At 69.6% G+C, this 20,820-nt stretch overlaps 1 protein-coding gene across 1 annotated transcript in view; it reads right to left on the minus strand.

The window, feature by feature from the left end:
- Positions 1–3: 3 nt before the first annotated feature.
- The window catches only part of XAB2 (XPA binding protein 2), a gene marked incomplete at its 3' end in the record, with an annotated part of 30,757 nt that continues 9,940 nt past the window's right edge, over positions 4–20,820 (minus strand). Inside the window, exons 5-14 of the mRNA XM_075489636.1 lie at positions 19,162–19,306; positions 14,867–15,018; positions 13,227–13,346; positions 11,573–11,704; positions 9,776–9,907; positions 8,279–8,392; positions 6,656–6,818; positions 5,250–5,440; positions 2,159–2,281; positions 4–147 (exon numbers count right to left, since the gene is read on the minus strand). Of these exons, the coding sequence (XP_075345751.1) occupies positions 4–147; positions 2,159–2,281; positions 5,250–5,440; positions 6,656–6,818; positions 8,279–8,392; positions 9,776–9,907; positions 11,573–11,704; positions 13,227–13,346; positions 14,867–15,018; positions 19,162–19,306 (1,416 nt within the window). The remainder of the gene's footprint in view (positions 148–2,158; positions 2,282–5,249; positions 5,441–6,655; positions 6,819–8,278; positions 8,393–9,775; positions 9,908–11,572; positions 11,705–13,226; positions 13,347–14,866; positions 15,019–19,161; positions 19,307–20,820) is intronic.

The following is a 20,820-nucleotide window of genomic DNA, read 5'->3' on the forward strand; positions in this document are numbered from 1 at the left end:
CTTGAGCATCTGGGAGGCCATGAAGTTGACCTGGGTGTTGTAGGTGGCCTGGACGCTGCGCTTGATGCGCAGCATCTCCCGGATCGTGTCCTCGTTGCCGTGGCGGATCTCAAAGTCCTTCCAGGTCTGCCAGAAGGTGCCCGTGATCTGGGGGGGGGGGGGGGGGGGACACGGGGGGACACGGTGAGGGGGGACAGCCCTGGCCCTGGGGACAGCCCTGGCATCAGGGCACCCACGTGGCCCTGGGGACATCCCTGGCACTGGGGACCCATGTGGCCTTGGGGACAGCCCTGGCGCTGGGGACATCGCTGGCACTGGGGACCCATGTGGCCTTGGGGACAGCCCTGGTGCTGGGGACCCATGTGGCCTTGGGGACAGCCCTGGCGCTGGGGACATCCCTGGTGCTGGGGACCCATGTGGCCTTGGGGACAGCCCTGGCGCTGGGGACATCCCTGGCACTGGGGACCCATGTGGCCTTGGGGACAGCCCTGGCGCTGGGGACATCCCTGGCGCTGGGGACCCATGTGGCCCTGGGGACATCCCTGGCGCTGGGGACATCGCTGGCGCTGGGGACCCATGTGGCCTTGGGGACAGCCCTGGCGCTGGGGACATTGCTGGCGCTGGGGACCCATGTGGCCTTGGGGACAGCCCTGGCGCTGGGGACATCCCTGGCACTGGGGACCCATGTGGCCTTGGGGACAGCCCTGGCGCTGGGGACATCCCTGGCGCTGGGGACCCATGTGGCCCTGGGGACATCCCTGGCGCTGGGGACATCGCTGGCGCTGGGGACCCATGTGGCCTTGGGGACAGCCCTGGCGCTGGGGACATCCCTGGCGCCGGGGACCCATGTGGCCTTGGGGACAGCCCTGGCGCTGGGGACATCCCTGGCGCTGGGGACCCATGTGGCCTTGGGGACAGCCCTGGCGCTGGGGACATCCCTGGCACTGGGGACCCATGTGGCCTTGGGGACATCCCTGGCGCTGGGGACATCGCTGGCGCTGGGGACCCATGTGGCCTTGGGGACAGCCCTCACACTGGAGACAGTGCTGGCACACGCACCCATGTGGCCCTGGGGACCCCTCTGGCACTGGGGACCCATGTGGCAGTGGGGACATCCCTGGCACTGGGGACATGACTGGCGCTGGGGACCCATGTGGCCCTGGGGACAGCCCTGGCCCTGGGCACCCACGTGGCCCTGGGGACAGCCCTGGTGCTGGGGACAGCCCTGGCACATGGCACCCATGTGGCCCCTGGGGACATCCCTTGCACTGGGTGCACTCCATAGAGCTGGGGACATCGCTGGCACAGGGCACCCATGTGGCCCTGGGGACATCGCTGGCACTGGGGACATCCCTGGCATGTGGCACCCATATGGCCTTGGGGACATCACTGGTCCTGGGCACCCATGTGGCCCTGGGGACATCCCTGGCCCTGGGGACATCCCTGGCATGTGGCACCCATGTAGCCCTGGGGACATCGCTGGCCCAGGGGACAGCCCTGGCATCAGGGCACCCACGTGGCCCTGGGGACAGCCCTGGCCCTGGGGACGCACATGGCAGTGGGGACAGCCCTGGCACTGGGGACCCATGTGGCCCTGGGGACAGCCCTGGCGCTGGGGACATGACTGGCACAGGACACCCATGTGGCCCTGGGGACATCGCTGGCACTGGGGACATCCCTGGCACTGGGCACCCATGTGGCAGTGGGGACACCCCTGGCGCTGGGGACATCCCTGGCACGTGGCACCCATATGGCCTTGGGGACAGCCCTGGCCCTGGGCACCCATGTGGCCCTGGGGACATCCCTGGCGCTGGGGACATCCCTGGCACGTGGCACCCATGTGGCCCTGGGGACATCGCTGGCCCTGGGCACCCATGTGGCAGTGCGGACATCCCTGGCACGTGGCACCCATGTGGCCCTGGGGACATCCCTGGCGCTGGGGACATCGCTGGCACTGGGCACCCACGTGGCCCTGGGGACATCGCTGGCACTGGGGACACCCCTGGCACGTGGCACCCACGTGGCCCTGGGGCCACCCTGCCTGTCCCCTGGGTACCACCCTGCTGTGTTGGGTGCCCCCCCACCTCCCCAGGGACCACCCTGCCCCCAAGGGTGCCCCCCGCCCCGGGTCCCCCACCCCGGGTGCCCCCGGGCTCACGCGGGGGTCGCAGATCTGGGAGCAGTAGGTGTAGATGGCGCGCGCCCGGTCCACCTCCCCCAGCTTGCACTCCATGTCGGCGAAGCGCAGGCAGAGCTCCCGCGCCGCGTCGTCACCCAGCACCTGCCCGGCACCCGCGGGGGACGTCAGCACCCGTGGGGGACGTCAGCACCCATGGCAGACGTCAGCACCCATGGGAGACGTCAGCATCCCGGGGGATGATGTCAACAACCCCAGGAGGACGTCAGAACCCACGGGGGACGTCAGCACCCATGGGAGACGTCAGCACCCATGGGAGACGTCAGCATCCCAGGGGATGATGTCAACAACCCCAGGAGGACGTCAGCACCCGCGGGGGACGTCAGCACCCATGGGAGACGTCAGCACCCATGGGAGACATCAGCACCCATGGGAGACGTCAGCACCCATGGGAGACGTCAGCATCCCATGGGATGATGTCAACAACCCCAGGAGGACGTCAGCAACCGCGGGGGACGTCAGCACCCATGGGAGACGTCAGCACCCATGGGAGACGTCAGCATCCCAGGGGATGATGTCAACAACCCCAGGAGGACGTCAGCACCCGCGGGGGACGTCAGCACCCATGGGAGACGTCAGCACCCATGGGAGACATCAGCACCCATGGGAGACGTCAGCACCCATGGGAGACGTCAGCATCCCATGGGATGATGTCAACAACCCCAGGAGGACGTCAGCACCCGCGGGGGACGTCAGCACCCATGGGAGACGTCAGCACCCATGGGAGACGTCAGCATCCCAGGGGATGATGTCAACAACCCCAGGAGGACGTCAGCACCCGCGGGGGACGTCAGCACCCATGGGAGACGTCAGCACCCATGGGAGACGTCAGCATCCCAGGGGATGATGTCAACAACCCCAGGAGGACGTCAGCACCCACGGGGGACGTCAGCACCCATGGGAGACATCAGCACCCATGGGAGACGTCAGCACCCATGGGAGACGTCAGCATCCCAGGGGATGATGTCAACAACCCCAGGAGGACGTCAGCACCCATGGGAGATGTCAGCACCCGCAGGGGACGTCAGCATCCCAGGGGATGATGTCAACAACCCCAGGAGGACGTCAGCACCCATGGGAAACATCGGCACCCGCAGGGGACGTCAGCACCCATGGGGGACGTCAGCACCCATGGGGGACGTCAGCATCCCATGGGATGATGTCAACAACCCCAGGAGGACGTCAGCACCCGCGGGGGACATCAGCACCCATGGCAGACGTCAGCACCCATGGGAGACATCAGCACCCATGGGAGACGTCAGCACCCATGGGAGACGTCAGCATCCCATGGGATGATGTCAACAACCCCAGGAGGACGTCAGCACCCGCGGGAGACGTCAGCACCCATGGGAGACGTCAGCATCCCAGGGGATGATGTCAACAACCCCAGGAGGACGTCAGCACCCGCGGGGGACGTCAGCACCCATGGGAGACGTCAGCACCCATGGGAGACGTCAGCATCCCAGGGGATGATGTCAACAACCCCAGGAGGACGTCAGCACCCACGGGGGACGTCAGCACCCATGGGAGACATCAGCACCCATGGGAGACGTCAGCATCCCAGGGGATGATGTCAACAACCCCAGGAGGACGTCAGCACCCACGGGGGACGTCGGCACCCATGGGAGACGTCAGCACCCATGGGAGACGTCAGCACCCATGGGAGACGTCAGCATCCCATGGGATGATGTCAACAACCCCAGGAGGACGTCAGCACCCGCGGGAGACGTCAGCACCCATGGGAGACGTCAGCATCCCAGGGGATGATGTCAACAACCCCAGGAGGACGTCAGCACCCATGGGAGACGTCAGCACCCATGGGAGACGTCAGCATCCCAGGGGATGATGTCAACAACCCCAGGAGGACGTCAGCACCCACGGGGGACGTCAGCACCCATGGGAGACATCAGCACCCATGGGAGACGTCAGCATCCCAGGGGATGATGTCAACAACCCCAGGAGGACGTCAGCACCCGCGGGGGACGTCAGCACCCATGGGAGACATCAGCACCCATGGGAGACGTCAGCATCCCAGGGGATGATGTCAACAACCCCAGGAGGACGTCAGCACCCACGGGGGACGTCGGCACCCATGGGGGGACATCGCCCAGCAGACACCAAGTCAGCGCCCCCCCCCCCCCCATGTGGTGTCCCCTCGCCCCCGTGCCCATGTGGTGTCCCCCTGTCCCCATGCCCACCCACTGTCCCCTCGTCCCCGTGCCCCCACGCTGTCCCCTCGTCCCCATGCCCATGTGGCACCCCCTTGTCCCCGTGCCCCCACACTGTCCCCTCGTCCCCGTGCCCCCACACTGTCCCCTTGTCCCCATGCCCATGTGGCACCCCCCTCGCCTCCATGCCCCCCCACTGTCCCCTTGTCCCCATGCCCCCACACTGTCCCCCTGTCCCCGTGCCCCCACCCTGTCCCCTCATCCCCGTGCCCATGTGGCACCCCCTCGTCCCCGTGCCCCCACACTGTCCCCTTGTCCCCATGCCCCCACCCTGTCCCCTTGTCCCCGTGCCCATGTGGCACCCCCTTGTCCCCGTGCCCACACACTGTCCCCCTGTCCCCGTGCCCATGTGGCACCCCCTCGTCCCCGTGCCCCCACCCTGTCCCCTTGTCCCCGTGGCCCCACCCTGTCCCCTCATCCCCGTGCCCATGTGGCACCCCCTCGTCCCCGTGCCCACACACTGTCCCCCTGTCCCTGTGCCCATGTGGCACCCCCTCGTCCCCGTGCCCCCACCCTGTCCCCTTGTCCCCGTGCCCACACACTGTCCCCCTGTCCCTGTGCCCATGTGGCACCCCCTCGTCCCTGTGCCCCCACCCTGTCCCCTTGTCCCCGTGCCCATGTGGCACCCCCCTCGCCTCCATGCCCCGCCACTGTCCCCTGGTCCCCGTGCCCCCACCCTGTCCCCTCGCCCCCGCGCCCATGTGGCTCCCATCACCCCCCCCCCCCCCCACTCGCCGTCCCCAGCTCCCTGCCCGCACATCGTCCCCACACCCCCGGCTCCCCGTGTCCCCCCCCGTCCCCACCCCGGTCCCCCGGTCCCCCACCTCGATGGCCTTCTGGTAGATGGGGCGGGTGTGGGTGACGCCGTAGAGCTCGGCCGCCCGCTTGATGTAGATGTTGAACATCTCGTGCTGCTGGGCGGGCAGGACGGCGCGGGTGGCGCGCTCGTACACCCCCATGGCGTGCCGCGCCAGCCCGAACTCCTCCTCCAGCTTGGCGTACAGCAGGTAGATGGCTGCGGGCGCCCGGCAGCACCCGTCAGCGCCCGCGCCCGCCGCGGGGTGCTGCCGGCGCGCCCCGAGGTGGGGTTCGGGGGGGGTGGGAGGGAATGACCTGATGGGTGCCCAGGGTGGGGAACGAGGAGGGCTGGGGGGCCTGATGGGTGGCCGGGGCGGGGGGGGACAAGGGTGGTAGGGGCACCGAAACGCACCTGGGGGGGCACCCAAGGGTGCTGGCGGCCCCCAACATATGCGCGGGGGGGGGGGTGTTCAGGGGTGCTGGGTGCTCCGATGCAACACCCAGGGGTGCTGGGTGCCCCAATAGGTACCCAGGGGGGGCCCAGGGGTGCTGGGTGCCCCGATGCAACACCCAGGGGTGCTGGGTGCCCCAATAGGTACCCAGGGGGGGCCCAGGGGTGCTGGGTGCCCCGATGCAACACCCAGGGGTGCTGGGTGCCCCAATAGGTACCCAGGGGGGGCCCAGGGGTGCTGGGTGCCCCAATGTACACCCAAGGGGGTACCCAGGGGTGCTGGGGGCCCCGATGCAACACCCAGGGGTGCTGGGGGACCCAGTAGATGCTATGGGGGGTGCCCAGGGGTGCTGGGTGCACCCATGGATGCCCGGGGGGGTGCCCAGGGGTGCTGGGTGCTCCGATGCAACACCCAGGGGTGCTGGGTGCCCCAATAGGTACCCAGGGGGGGCCCAGGGGTGCTGGGTGCCCCAGTGCACACCCAGGGGTGCTGGAGGACCCAGTAGATGCTTGGGGGGGGCTCAGGGGTGCTGGGTGCCCCAATAGGTACCCAGGGGGGGCCCAGGGGTGCTGGGTGCCCCAATGTACACCCAAGGGGGTACCCAGGGGTGCTGGGTGCCCTGATGCAACACCCAGGGGTGCTGGGGGACCCAGTAGATGCTATGGGGGGTGCCCAGGGGTGCTGGGGGCCCCAGTGCATGCACAGGGGCACTGGGTGCCCCAATATACACCCAAGGGGGTGCCCAGGGGTGCTGGGTGCCCCAGTGGATGCCCGGGGAGGGGGCCCAAGGGTGCTGGGTGCCCCAATGCACACCCAGAGGGGTGCCGGGGGCCCCAACACCCACCCAGGGGAGCACTTAGGGCGCGGTGGGCAGCTGGGCGCTCACCCCCGGGCACCCACCCCAAACACCCCCCCCCCCGCGCCCCGCGCCCACCCCGCTGCCACCCCCCCCGTGCCCCCCGTGCCCCCCGTGCCCGTACTCTTGGCGTATTTGGGGGGGCAGCCGTCCAGCGCCTGCTCGAAGAGGTCCCGCGCCCGCTCCAGCTTGCGCCCGCCGTAGCGGGCGACGAACTTGCTGAGGTAGGTGTGCCAGATGTCCGCCACGTTGGGCCAGCGGAAGAGCGCGATGCCCCGCTCGTAGGCCTGCGGGCAGCCGCGGTGGCACTGCTGTCACCGCTGCCGCCACCCCTGCCGCCACCCTACCGCTGCTGTCACCGCTGCCGCCACCCCCGCCGCTGCTGCCACCACCCTACCACTGCTGTCACCGCTGCCGCCACCCCCGCCGCTGCTGCCACCACCCTACCACTGCTGTCACCGCTGCCGCCACCCCCGCCGCCGCTGCCGCCACCCCTGCCACTGCTGTCACCGCTGCCGCCACCCCCGCCGCCGCTGCCGCCACCCCTGCCACTGCTGTCACCGCTGCCGCCACCCCCGCTGTCGCTGCCACCACCCCTGCCGCCACCCTACCGCTGCTGTCACCGCTGCTGCCACCCTACCACTGCTGTCACCACCCCTGCCACCACCCTGCCACTGCTGTCACCGCTGCCGCCACCCCCGCCACCGCTGCCACCACCCCTGCCACTGCTGTCACCGCTGCTGTCACCGCTGCCGCCACCCCCGCGCCACTGCCACCACCCTACCGCTGCTGTCACCGCTGCTGCCACCCCCGCCGTCGCTGCCACCACCCCTGCCACCACCCTACCGCTGCTGTCACCGCTGCCGCCACCCCTGCCACTGCTGTCACCGCTGCCGCCACCCCCGCCACCGCTGCCACCACCCCTGCCGCCACCCTACCGCTGCTGTCACCGCTGCCGCCACCCCTGCCACTGCTGCCACCACCCCTGCCACCACCGCTGCCGCCACCCTACCGCTGCTGTCACCACTGCTGCCACCCCTGCCACTGCTGTCACCGCTGCCACCACCCCGCCGCTGCTGCCACCACCCTACCACTGCTGTCACCGCTGCCGCCACCCCTGCCACTGCTGCCGCCACTGCTGCCACCACCCTACTGCGACTCCTGTCGCTGCTGTCACCGCTGCTGCCACCACCCCGCCGCCGCTGCCACCACCCCTGCCGCCACCCTACCACTGCTGTCACCGCTGCTGCCACCCTACTGCAACTCCTGCCACTGCTGTCACCGCTGCTGCCACCCCTGCCGTCGCTGGCACCCTCCCCACGGTGACCCTGACCCCCTCCCTGGCCACAGGGTCCCTGCGGTGTCCCCAACACCCTCCCCACGATCTCCCCGACACCCTCTCCTTGGCCACGGGATGTCCCCGGGGTGTCCCCAGCACCCTCCCCAGCCGCAGGGTCCCCGGGGGTGTCCCCAGCACCCTCCCCACGATCTCCCCGACACCCTCTCCTTGGCCACCGGATGTCCCCGGGGGTGTCCCCAGCACCCTCCCCAGCTGTGGGGTTTCCCCAGGGTGTCCCTAACACCCTCCCCACGGTGACCCTGGCCACAGGGTCCCTGCGGTGTCCCCGACACCCTCCCCATCCGCAGGGTGTCCCCAGGGGTGTCCCCAGCACCCTCCCCAGCCGCAGGGCGTCCCCGGGGTGTCCCCAGCACCCTCCCCGCTGCCGGGGTGCGGCGGGGCGCCCACCTTGAAGCTCTCCTCGAAGTAGCCGTGCTCCTCCAGGAAGAGGCCGTAGTTGATGACGATCTGGGGGGTGGCGATGCGCAGGTCCAGGATGCGGTCGTACACCGCCTTGGTGGACTGGGGGGACACGGGGGGGTCAGCACCCGTCACCCCGCACCCCCCGGGGACAGCGGGGTGCCAAGGGGGGGGGTGGGGGAAGGGGAGGGGGGCACGGGGAGGGGATGGGGGCGTCCCGAGGGGGACACGGGGGTGTCGAGAGGGACGCGTGTGCGCCCAGAAAGGACGTGGGGGCGGCAGGGGGGGCACCCAAAGGCGATGGGGGCACCCAGAGGGGATGTAGGGGTACCCGGAGGGGACACGAAGGTGCCAAGGGGACACCCAAAGACAATGGCAGCACCCACAGGGGACGGGGGGGCGTCAAGAGAGGCCAAAAGGTGCGGAGGGCACAGGTAGGGTGGGGGCACCCAGAGGGGACACGGGGGTGGCCAAGGGGGACGTGGGGGCACCCAGAAGGGACATGAGGGTGCTAAGGGGGCACCCAAAGGCAATGGGTGCCCCCAGAGGGGACACAGGGGTGCCAAGGGGGGGCATGGGGGCACCCAGAGGGGATACGGGGGGTACCAGGGGGGGCGTGGGGGCACCCAGAGGGATTGGGGGGCACCCAGGGGGGACACGGGGGTGCCAAAGGAACCCAAGAAGGTGTGGGGCACCCAGAGGGGATGGGGGGGGCACCTCAAGAGGATATGGGGTGCGCGGGGGCACCCCCCAGAGACAGCGGGGTGCCAAGGGAGGGGGGGGGGAAGGGGCTGGGGGCACCCCCAGGGGACAAAGTGGTGCCAAATGAGCACCCAAAGGTGATGGGGACACCCAAAGGGGACACGGGGGTGCCAAGGGGGACGTGGGGGCACCCAGGAGGGACATGAGGGTGCTAAGGGGGCACCCAAAGGCAATGGGTGCCCCCAGAGGGGACACAGGGGTGCCAAGGGGGCACCCAGAGGGGATACGGGGGGTACCAGGGGGGGGCAGGGGGATACCCGGAGGCTTTGGGGAGCACCCAGAGATGATGAGGGGTGCTGGGGTGAAAGGGGGGCACGGGGGCACCCAGAGGGATTGGGGGGCACCCAGAGGGATTGGGGGGCACCCAGAGAGGACAGGCGGGCAGCCCAAGAAGGTATGGGGTGCACGGGGGTACCCAGTGGAAATGGGGGGCACCCGGCGGGGCCAGGGGAGTGCCAAGGGAGGGACGTGGGTCACGGGGGCACCCACAACAAGGGGGGGGGACGGGGGGGGGGGGTCAAACAGGGACAGGGCGGTGGGGGGCACCCAGCGGTGGCGGGAGGGGCGGGGAGGCCAAGGGGGCACCCGCAGAAGACGGGCGAGGACGTCGGGGTAGACAAAGGGGGCACCCCAGAAGCGGAGGGGTGCAGGGAGGGACCCCGCAGCGGCTCTGGGGACCCCGAGGGGGCGCGGGGGGGGGGGGTGCGGGGGGGGGTCACCCACCTGGAAGGTGCCCAGGCTCTCCTCCAGGTCGGCCAGCATGGACCAGACCTTGAGGGATTTGTAGAGGCGGTTCTGGACGGGCTCCGTGGAGTCGAAGTACTCGGCCCTCTTGGCGGGCAGCGCCGTGGCTTTCTGGGGGGGGGGACAGGGGGGGGACACACGCGCCCGAGGAGGGGTGTCACCAGCGTCCCCGCTGTCCCCGTAGCCCCCCCGCAACGGAGCAGCCAGCTGCCCCCCTCTCCCTTTTCACCCTCCCCAAGGAGGATTACGGAACCCAGGCACCCCCGTTACGGGATGCAGGCGGCTCTTTAGGGGGGGGCGGGGGGCGGCGGGGGGACCCCCCGTTGTCCCCTCCCGCTGGGGACACCCCAAAACCCTCGCTGTTTCCTGTGTCCCCCCCAAACCCTGACTGTCCGTGTCCCCCCCAAAGCCTGACGGTCCCTTTGTGTCCCCTCAAACCCCCACTGTCCCCCCCGTGTCCCCCCGCACCCCCCAGGGATGCAGCTGCGCCCCCCTCCCCTGCAGCGGGGGGCCCGGGGGTGCGGGGGGGGGGGCCCAGGGGTGCTGCGGGGGACCCGGGGTGAAGCAGGGGGACCCGGGGGTGCTGTGGGGGGCCTGGGGGTGCTGTGGGGGGAGGGACCCGGGGGTGCTGCGGGGGGCCCAGGTGTGCAGTGGGGGGCCTGGGGGTGCGGTGGGGGGCCCGGGGGTGTGGGGGGGGCCTGGGGGTGCGGCGGGGGGCCCGGGGGTGCGGGGGGGGACCCAGGGGTGCTGCGGGGGGAACCAGGGGTGCGGGGGGGGCCTGGGGGTGCGGCAGGGGGCCCGGGGGTGCTGCGGGGGACCCGGGGGTGTGGGGAGGGCCTGGGGGTGCGGGGGGGGCCCGGGGGTGCTGTGGGGGGACCCGGGGGTGCTGCGGGGGGACCCGGGGTGCGGCTGCGCCCTCCTCCCCCTTGCCCCCCTCCCCTGCAGCGGGGGGCCCGGGGGTGCGGCAGGGGGCCTGGGGGTGCTGTGGGGGACCCGGGGGTGCGGGGGGGGTCCTGGGGGTGCTGCGGAGGGCCCGGGGGTGCGGGGGGGGCCTGGGGGTGCGGGGGGGGGACCCAGGGGTGCTGCAGAGGGCCCGGGGGTGCGGCGGGGGGGCCCGGGGTGCGGCTGCGCCCTCCTCCCCCTTGCCCCCCTCCCCTGCAGCGGGGGGCCCGGGGGTGCGGCAGGGGGCCTGGGGGTGCTGTGGGGGACCCGGGGGTGCGGGGGGGGGCCCGGGGGTGCGGGGGGGGCCTGGGGGTGCGGGGGGGGGCCCCAGGGGTGCTGCGGAGGGCCCAGGGGTGCGGCTGCGCCCTCCTCCCCCTTGCCCCCCTCCCCTGCAGCGGGGGGGCCGGGGGTGCAGCAGGGGGCCTGGGGGTGCAGGGGGGGACCCGGGGGTGCGGGGGGGGGCCCGGGGGTGCAGGGGGGGCCCGGGGGTGCAGGGGGGGGACCCGGGGATGCTGCGGGGGGACCCGGGGTGCGGCTGCGCCCTCCTCCCCCCTTGCCCCCCTCCCCTGCAGCGGGGGGCCCGGGGGTGCGGCAGGGGGCCTGGGGGTGCTGTGGGGGACCCGGGGGTGCAGGGGGGGACCCGGGGGTGCGGGGGGGGACCCAGGGGTGCTGCGGAGGGCCCAGGGGTGCGGCGGGGGGGCCCGGGGTGCAGCTGCGCCCTCCTCCCCCTTGCCCCCCTCCCCTGCAGCGGGGGGGCCGGGGGTGCAGCAGGGGGCCTGGGGGTGCTGTGGGGGACCCGGGGGTGCGGGGGGGGGTCCCGGGGGTGCTGCGGACCCGCAGGATGCGCAGGGCCTCGTCGTAGTTCTCGTGGCGCAGCTCCATCTCCCCGAACTCGCACCAGACGGCGGCCAGGTCCTCCACCTGCCGGAAGCGGACGCGGGTGGCCTTGGTCAGGATGGTGCGGGCCTGGGGACAGAGGGGACAGTCAGGGGGTGGGGGGGACACCGGGGGGGGACAATGAGAGTCTGAGGGACGCGGAGGGGACAGGCAGGGGTTGAGGAGCACCAGGGGCTGTCAGGGTGTGGGGGAGAGCGGAGGGGACAGTCAGGGTCTGGGGGATATGGGGGGGCTGTCAGGGTTTGGGGGGGACAGTCAGGGTCTGGGGGACAGCGGAGGGGACAGTCAGGGTCTGGGGGGACACTGGAGGGACACCAGGGGACAGTCAGGGTTTGGGGGACATGAGGGGACAGTCAGGGTTTGGGGGACATGGGGGGGGGACAGTCAGGGTCTGGGGGACACCGGGGGGGCTGTCAGGGTTTGGGGGACATGGGGGGGGACAGTCAGGGTTTGGGGGACACCAGGGGCTGTCAGAGTTTGGGGGACAGTCAGGGTCTGGGGGACACCGGGGGGGCTGCCAGGGAGTGGGGGACACAAGGGGACATTGAGGGTTGTGGGACGTGGGGGGACAGTCAGGGGCTGGGGACACAGGGCACAGTCAGGGTTCAGGGGGACACAAAGGGACATTGAGGATTTGGGGGACACAAAGGGACATTGAGGAGCTGGGGGACACCAGGGGCTGTCAGGGTTGGGGGGGACATGGGGGGGGACAGTCAAAGGGTGGGGGACACCAGGGGGCTGACAACCAGAGTGTGGGGGCCACGGGGGGGACAGTCAGGGTCTAGGGGACACCAGGGGACGGGGGACATGGAGGGCAGTCAGGGTCCAGGGGGACACAGGGGACAGTCAGGGCTTGTGGGGACACAGGGGACAGTCAGGGCTTGGAGGGGACATGGGGGACAGTCAGGGTTCGTGGGGACACAGGGGACAGTCAGGGCTTGGAGGGGACATGACGGGGACAGTCAGGGTCTGGGGGACATGGGGGGACAGTCAGGGCTTGTGGGGACACAAGGGACAGTCAGGGTCTGAGGGGACACAGGGGACAGTCAGGGCTTGGAAGGGACATGACGGGGACAGTCAGGGTTTGAGGGGACATGGGGGGACAGTCAGGGTTCGTGGGGACACAGGGGACAGTCAGGGCTTGGGGGGGACATGGGGGGGACAGTCAGGGTCTGAGGGACATGGGGGACAGTCAGGGTTTGGGGGGACATGGGGGGACAGTCAGGGTCTGAGGGGACACAGGGGACATTCAGGGCTTGGAGGGGACATGGGGGGGACAGTCAGGGTTTGAGGGGACACAGGGGACAGTCAGGGTCTGGGGGGACACAGGGGACATTCAGGGCTGGGAGGGGACATAGGGGGACAGTCAGGGTCTGGGGGACATGGGGGGACAGTCAGGGCTTGTGGGGACACAGGGGACAGTCAGGGCTTGGGGGGGACATGGTGGGGACAGTGGGGGTTTGAGGGGACACAGAGGGACCGTCAGGGTTTGGGGGGGGACACGGACAGTCGGGGTTTGGGGGGGACAGAGGAAACAGCGAGGGTTTGGGGGTGTCCCCGGGGGAGGGGACACCGGGGGGTCCCCACTCACGTCGTCCAGCTGCCCGTTGTCCTCGTAGAAGCGGGCGAAGGCCACCCACAGCCCGTGCGGGCGCCCCGTCGCCTTGAAGGGGTCCACGGTGCGGACGGCCTCCGTGTAGGTGTTGATGATCTGGGGACACGGCGGGGACACGTCGGGGACACGTCGGGGACGCCTCCGAACCCCCCCACATGTCACACCCCCCCCCCCCCCCCCATACGCACCCCCCCGTCCCCACGTGTCCCTCCTATACCTACCCCGGAGCGGCTACGCCAGGTGCGTGTCCCCCTGTCCCCATGTCCCCCCCCATGTCCCCCCATGTCCCCCTGTCCCCCTGTGTCCCCATGTCCCCCCCCATGTCCCCTCCAGTGTCCGTCCCCCCCCCGCATCCTCTGTGTTCCCCTTATACGTGCCCCGATGTCCCCAAGCGTCCCCCGATGTCCCCCTGTACCCACCCCGATGTCCCTGGGCGTCTCCCCTACACGCGCTCCGGTGTCCCCACGTGTCCCCGAACACTTCCCCTGCTGTCCCCACGTGTCCCCCTATATACCCCGTGGTGTCCTCATGTGTGTCCCCTATAGCCGCCCCAATGTCCCCACGTGTCCCCTATACACACCCTGGTGTCCCCACGTGTCCCCCTATAGCCAGCCCAATGTCCCCACATGTCCCCTAAAGCCACCCCAATGTCCTTGTGTCCCCTATACACACCCTGGTGTCCCCACGTGTCCCCTGAGAGCCACCCCAATGTCCCCACATGTGTCCCCTATAGCCACCCCAATGTCCCCACGTGTCCCCTATAGCCACCCCAATGTCTCTCTGTCTCCCCTATACATACCCTGGTGGCACCATGTGTCCCCTGAGAGCCACCACAGGGTCCCCAGGTGTCCCCTATCCCCACTCCAATGTCCCCAGATGTCTCCTATCCCCACTCCAACATCCCCAAGTGTCCCCTATCCCCACCCCAACGTCCCCAGATGTCCCCTATCCCCACCCCAACGTCCCCAGGTGTCCCCTAGCCCCACCCCAATGTCCCCAAGTGTCCCCTATCCCCACCCCAACGTCCCCAGATGTCCTCCTAGCCCCACCCCAACGTCCCCAGATGTCCCCTAGCCCCACTCCAATGTCCCCAGATGTCCCCTATCTCCACCCCAACGTCCCCAGGTGTCCCCTAGCCCCACCCCAACGTCCCCAGATGTCCCCTATCCCCACCCCAACATCCCCAGATGTCCCCTAGCCCCAGCCCAATGTCCCCAGGTCTCCCCTATGCCCACCCCAACGTCCCCAGATGTCCCCTATCCCCACCCCAACGTCCCTAGGTGTCCCCTATCCTCACCCCAATGTCCCCAAGTGTCCCCTATCTCCACCCCAACGTCCCCAAGTGTCCCCTATCCCCACCCCAACGTCCCCAGATGTCCCCTATCCCCACCCCAACGTCCCCAGGTGTCCCCTATCCCCACCCCAACGTCCCCAGATGTCCCGCTATCCCCACCCCGACGTCCCCACGCCACCCACGTCCCCGTCACCCACCTCCCAGCCCCCATCCCCGCCCCGGCGTCCCCCAGCCGCTCTCTGCCCCCACTCCCGGCGCCCGTGCGGCGTGTGTGTGTCCCCCCCCGCCCCGCGTCCCCTCCGCGTCCCCTCGGCGTCCCCACCTGCTCGGGGCGTCCCTGGTAGAGCTGCACCCGCTTGTGCCACTCGTGGACGTTGTGGGGGTTCTGGCGCAGCAGGACGCTGTTGAGCAGCAGCGGGCGCCGGGCCATCAGCTGCTCGAAGCGGGCCAGCCGCAGCTCCAGCTCCACCTCCTCTGGGGACAGCGGCAGGGGACAGTGTCAGGGGACGCGGTGACAAGGGGACACCTGGGGACGGGGTGACCGGCACCCACACGGGGGGCTGGGCATGCCCTGGGGGGGGACAGGGGGGCTGGGGACACCCAGGGTGACCGGGATCCCCCCAGGGTGTTGGGTATCTCCCAGGGTGGGGACAGGGTGTCAGGGACGCTTGGGGACAAGACGAGGTGACAAGGGGACACCAGGGGACGGGGTGACCGGCACCCACACGGGGGGCTGGGCATGCCCTGGGGGGGGACAGGGGGGCTGGGGACACCCAGGGTGACCGGGAGCCCCCCCAGGGTGTTGGGCATCTCTCGGGGTGGGGACAGGGTGTCAGGGACACTTGGGGACAAGAGGAGGTGACAAGGGGACAAGAGGAGGTGACAAGGGGACAAGGTGACACCTGGGGATGGGCTGACCAGCACCCACACGGGGGGCTGGGCATCCCCCGGGGTGGGGACAGGGGGGCTGGGGACACCCAGGGTGGGGACAAGGTGACCAGCATTCCCCCAGGACACTGGGCACCGCAGGGTGGGGACAGAGTGTCTGGGGACACCAGGGGACACCAGGGGACACCAGGGGACACGCGGGGACGGGGTGACCAGCACCCACACGGGGGGCTGGGTATCTCCCAGGGTGGGGACAGGGGGGCTGGGGACACCCAGGGTGACCGGGATCCCCCCCAGGGTGTTGGGCATCTCTCGGGGTGGGGACAGGGTGTCAGGGACGCTTGGGGACAAGAGGAGGTGACAAGGGGACAAGGTGACACCTGGGGATGGGCTGACCGGCACCCACACGGGGGGCTGGGTATCCCCCGGGGTGGGGACAGGGGGGCTGGGGACACCCAGGGTGGGGACAAGGTGACCAGCATTCCCCCAGGACACTGGGCACCGCAGGGTGGGGACAGGGTGTCAGGGACGCTTGGGGACAAGAGGAGGTGACAAGGGGACAAGGTGACACCTGGGGATGGGCTGACCGGCACCCACACGGGGGGCTGGGTATCCCCCGGGGTGGGGACAGGGGGGCTGGGGACACCCAGGGTGGGGACAAGGTGACCAGCATTCCCCCAGGACACTGGGCACCGCAGGGTGGGGACAGAGTGTCTGGGGACACCAGGGGACACCAGGGGACACGCGGGGATGGGGTGACCGGCACCCACACGGGGGGCTGGGTATCTCCCAGGGTGGGGACAGGGGGGCTGGGGACACCCAGGGTGACCGGGATCCCCCCAGGGTGGGGACAGGGTGTCAGGGACGCTTGGGGACAAGACGAGGTGACGAGGGGACACCGGGGGACGGGGTGACCGGCACCCACACGGGGGGCTGGGCATGCCCTGGGGGGGGACAGGGGGGCTGGGGACACCCAGGGTGACCGGGATCCCCCCAGGGTGTTGGGCATCTCTCGGGGTGGGGACAGGGTGTCAGGGACGCTTGGGGACAAGACGAGGTGACAAGGGGACGAGGTGACAAGGGGACAAGGTGACACCTGGGGATGGGCTGACCAGCACCCACACGGGGGGCTGGGTATCCCCCGGGGTGGGGACAGGGGGGCTGGGGACACCCAGGGTGGGGACAAGGTGACCAGGATTCCCCCAGGACACTGGGCACCGCAGGGTGGGGACAGAGTGTCTGGGGACACCAGGGGACACCAGGGGACACCAGGGGACACGCGGGGACGGGGTGACCAGCACCCACACGGGGGGCTGGGTATCTCCCGGGGTGGGGACAGGGGGGCTGGGGACACCCAGGGTGACCAGGATCCCCCCAGGGTGTTGGGCATCTCTCGGGGTGGGGACAGGGTGTCAGGGACACTTGGGGACAAGAGGAGGTGACAAGGGGACAAGGTGACACCTGGGGATGGGCTGACCGGCACCCACACGGGGGGCTGGGTATCCCCCGGGGTGGGGACAGGGGGGCTGGGGACACCCAGGGTGGGGACAAGGTGACCAGCATTCCCCCAGGACACTGGGCACCGCAGGGTGGGGACAGAGTGTCTGGGGACACCAGGGGACACCAGGGGACACCAGGGGACACGCGGGGACGGGGTGACCAGCACCCACACGGGGGGCTGGGTATCTCCCAGGGTGGGGACAGGGGGGCTGGGGACACCCAGGGTGACCGGGATCCCCCCAGGGTGGGGACAGGGTGTCAGGGACGCTTGGGGACAAGACGAGGTGACGAGGGGACACCGGGGGACGGGGTGACCGGCACCCACACGGGGGGCTGGGCATCCCCCAGGGTGGGGACAGGGGGGCTGGGGACACCCAGGGTGGGGACAGGCCATCGGGGGACACTTGGGGAGGAGATGGGGCGTCGGGGGACACTGGGGGGGACACGGGGTGTCAGGGACCCCCACGGGGCGCTGGGCACCCCCGGGGTGGGCCTGGGGTGGCAGGGGAAGGCCACCGGGTGGGGAAACTGAGGCAGGGCACCCCGGGCACCCCCAAACTCCCCCTTTTTGGGGGGAAACTGAGGCAGGGCACCCCCAAACTCACCCTTTTTGGCGGGAAACTGAGGCAGGGCACCCCCAAACTCCCCCTTTTTGGGGGGAAACTGAGGGAGGGCACCCCCAAACTCCCCGTTTTGGGGGGAAACTGAGGCAGGGCACCCCAGGCACCCCCAAACCCGCCCCCCTGGGGGGGGAAACCGAGGCAGGGCACGGCAGGCACCCCCAAACTCACTCTTTTTTGGGGGGAAACTGAGGCAGGGCACCCCCAAACTCCCCCTTTTTGGGGGGAAACTGAGGCAGGGCACGCCAGACCCCCCACATTCACCCTCCCTGGGGGGGAAACTGAGGCAGGGTACCCCTAAACTCACCCTTTTTGGGGGGAAACTCAGGCAGGACACCCCCAAACTCACCTTTTTTGGGGGGAAACTGAGGCAGGGCACACCGGGCACCCCCAAACTCAGCCTTTTTTGGGGGGAAACTGAGGCAGGGCACCCCCAAACTCAGCCTTTTTTGGGGGAAACTGAGGCAGGGCACCCCCAAACTCAGCCTTTTTTGGGGGGAAACTGAGGCAGGGCACCCCCAAACTCAGCCTTTTTTGGGGGAAACTGAAGCAGGGCACCCCCAAACTCACCCTTTTTGGAGGGAAACTGAGGGAGGGCACCCCCAAACTCCCCGTTTTGGGGGGAAACTGAGGCAGGGCACCCCAGGCACCCCACGTTCACTCTCCCTGGGGGGGAAACTGAGGCAGGGTACCCCTAAACTCACCCTTTTTGGGGGGAAACTGAGGCAGGGCACCCCCAAACTCACCCTTTTTGGGGGGAAACTGAGGCAGGGCACCCCAGGCACCCCCAAACCCGCCCCCCTTTTTGGGGGGAAACCAAGGCAGGGCACGGCAGGCACCCCCAAACTCACTCTTTTTTGGGGGGAAACTGAGGCAGGGCACCCCCAAACTCCCCCTTTTTGGGGGGAAACTGAGGCAGGGCACCCCAGGCACCCCACGTTCACTCTCCCGGGGGGGGAAACTGAGGCAGGGTACCCCTAAACTCACCCTTTTTGGGGGGAAACTGAGGCAGGGCACCCCCAAACTCACCCTTTTTGGGGGGAAACTGAGACACGGTACCCCCAAACTCACCCTTTTTGGGGGGAAACTGAGGCAGGGCACACCGGGCACCCCCAAACTCAGCCTTTTTTGGGGGGAAACTGAGGCAGGGCACCCCCAAACTCACCCTTTTTGGAGGGAAACTGAGGGAGGGCACCCCAAACTCCCCGTTTTGGGGGGAAACTGAGGCAGGGCACCCCCAAACTCACCCTTTTTGGGGGGAAACTGAGGCACGGTACCCCCAAACTCACCCTTTTTGGGGGGAAACTGAGGCAGGGCACACCGGGCACCCCCAAACTCAGCCTTTTTTGGGGGGAAACTGAGGCAGGGCACCCCCAAACTCAGCCTTTTTTGGGGGAAACTGAGGCAGGGCACCCCCAAACTCACCCTTTTTGGGGGGAAACTGAGGCAGGGCACCCCAGGCACCCCACGTTCACTCTCCCTGGGGGGGAAACTGAGGCAGGGTACCCCTAAACTCACCCTTTTTTGGGGGAAACCGAGGCAGGGCACCCCCAAACTCCCCCTTTTTGGGGGGAAACTGAGGCAGGGCCCCCCGGGCCCCCCCACTCACCGTCCTCCTCCCGGCCCAGCTCCGCGACCGTCTCCATCTTGGCGGCGATGACGCTCTCCTCGAACTGGGCGTAGCTGTCGAAGACCTGGGTGAAGTCCCGCACCGTCATCACCGTCTGCACCGCCTCCTCGTAGACGTCCCGGGCCTGCGGGGACAGCGGGTTGGGGACAGGGACGGGGACAGGGACGGGAGGGATGGGGCTGGGGTGGTGGTGGCCCTGGGGTGGTCTGGGGACAGGGGACCAGGGTGGTGGTGGCCATGGGGTGACATAAAGACAGGGAACCAGGGTGGTGGTGGCTTTGGGGTGGTCTGGGGACAGGGGACCAGGGTGGTGGTGGCCCTGGGGGGGTCTGGGGACAGGGGACCAGAGTGGTGGTGGCTCCTGGGTGACGTGGGGACAGGGGACGGGGATGGTGGTGGCCGTGGGGTGACATAAAAAACAGGGAACCACAATGATGGTGGTCCTAGGGTGACATAAAACACAAGGGACCAGGGTGGTGGTGGCCCTGGGGTGGTCTGGGGACAGGGGACCAGGGTGGTGGTGGCTCCTGGGTGACGTGGGGACAGGGGACGGGGATGGTGGTGGCCCTGGGGTGACATAAAGACAGGGAACCAGGGTGGTGGTGGCTTTGGGGTGAAGCGGGGGACAGGGGACCAGGGTGGTGGTGGCTCCTGGGTGATGTGGGGACAGGGGACAGGTATGGTGGTGGCCCTGGGGTGACGTAAAACACAGGGGACCAGGGTGGTGGTGGCCATGGGGTGACATAAAGACAGGGGACCAGGGCGGTGGTGGCTTTGGGGTGGTCTGGGAACAGGGGACCAGGGTGGTGGTGGCTCCTGGGTGACGTGGGAACAGGGGACAGGGATGGTGGTGGCCCTGGGGTGACGTAAAGACAGGGGACCAGGGTGGTGGTGGTTTTGGGGTGGTCTGGGGACAGGGGACCGGGGTGGTGGTGGCTCCTGGGTGACGTGGGGACAGGGGACTGGGATGGTGGTGGCCCTGGGGTGGTCTGGGGACAGGGGACCAGGGTGGTTGTGGCTCCTGGGTGATATGGGGACAGGGGACAGGGATGGTGGTGGCCCTGGGGTGACATAAAAAACAGGGAACCACAATGATGGTGGCCCTAGGGTGACATAAAACACAAGGGACCAGGGTGGTGGTGGCCCTGGGGTGGTCTGGGGACAGGGGACCAGGGTGGTGGTGGCTCCTGGGTGACGTGGGGACAGGGGACGGGGATGGTGGTGGCCCTGGGGTGACATAAAGACAGGGAACCAGGGTGGTGGTGGCTTTGGGGTGGAGCGGGGGACAGGAGACCAGGGTGGTGGTGGCCCTGGGGTGGTCTGGGGACAGGGGACGGGGATGGTGGTGGCCCTGGGGTGACATAAAGACAGGGGACCAGGGTGGTGGTGGCTTTGGGGTGGTCTGGGGACAGGGGACCGGGGTGGTGGTGGCTCCTGGGTGACACTGGGACAGGGGACCGGGGGGGGGTGGCCCTGGGGCGGTCTGGGGGTTGGGGTGCCGGTGGCTCCGGGACGGCCCGGGGACAGAGCACCGGGGTTGGGGTGGCTCTGACGTGGCGTGGGGACAGGTGACAGGGACTGCGGTGGCCCTGGGGTGACAGCGGCCCCGGAGCGGCGCAGGGAAGACAATGGCTGCGG

The sequence above is a fragment of the Mycteria americana genome, unplaced genomic scaffold, assembly GCF_035582795.1.
Source record: "Mycteria americana isolate JAX WOST 10 ecotype Jacksonville Zoo and Gardens unplaced genomic scaffold, USCA_MyAme_1.0 Scaffold_243, whole genome shotgun sequence".
Classification (NCBI taxonomy): domain Eukaryota; kingdom Metazoa; phylum Chordata; class Aves; order Ciconiiformes; family Ciconiidae; genus Mycteria; species Mycteria americana.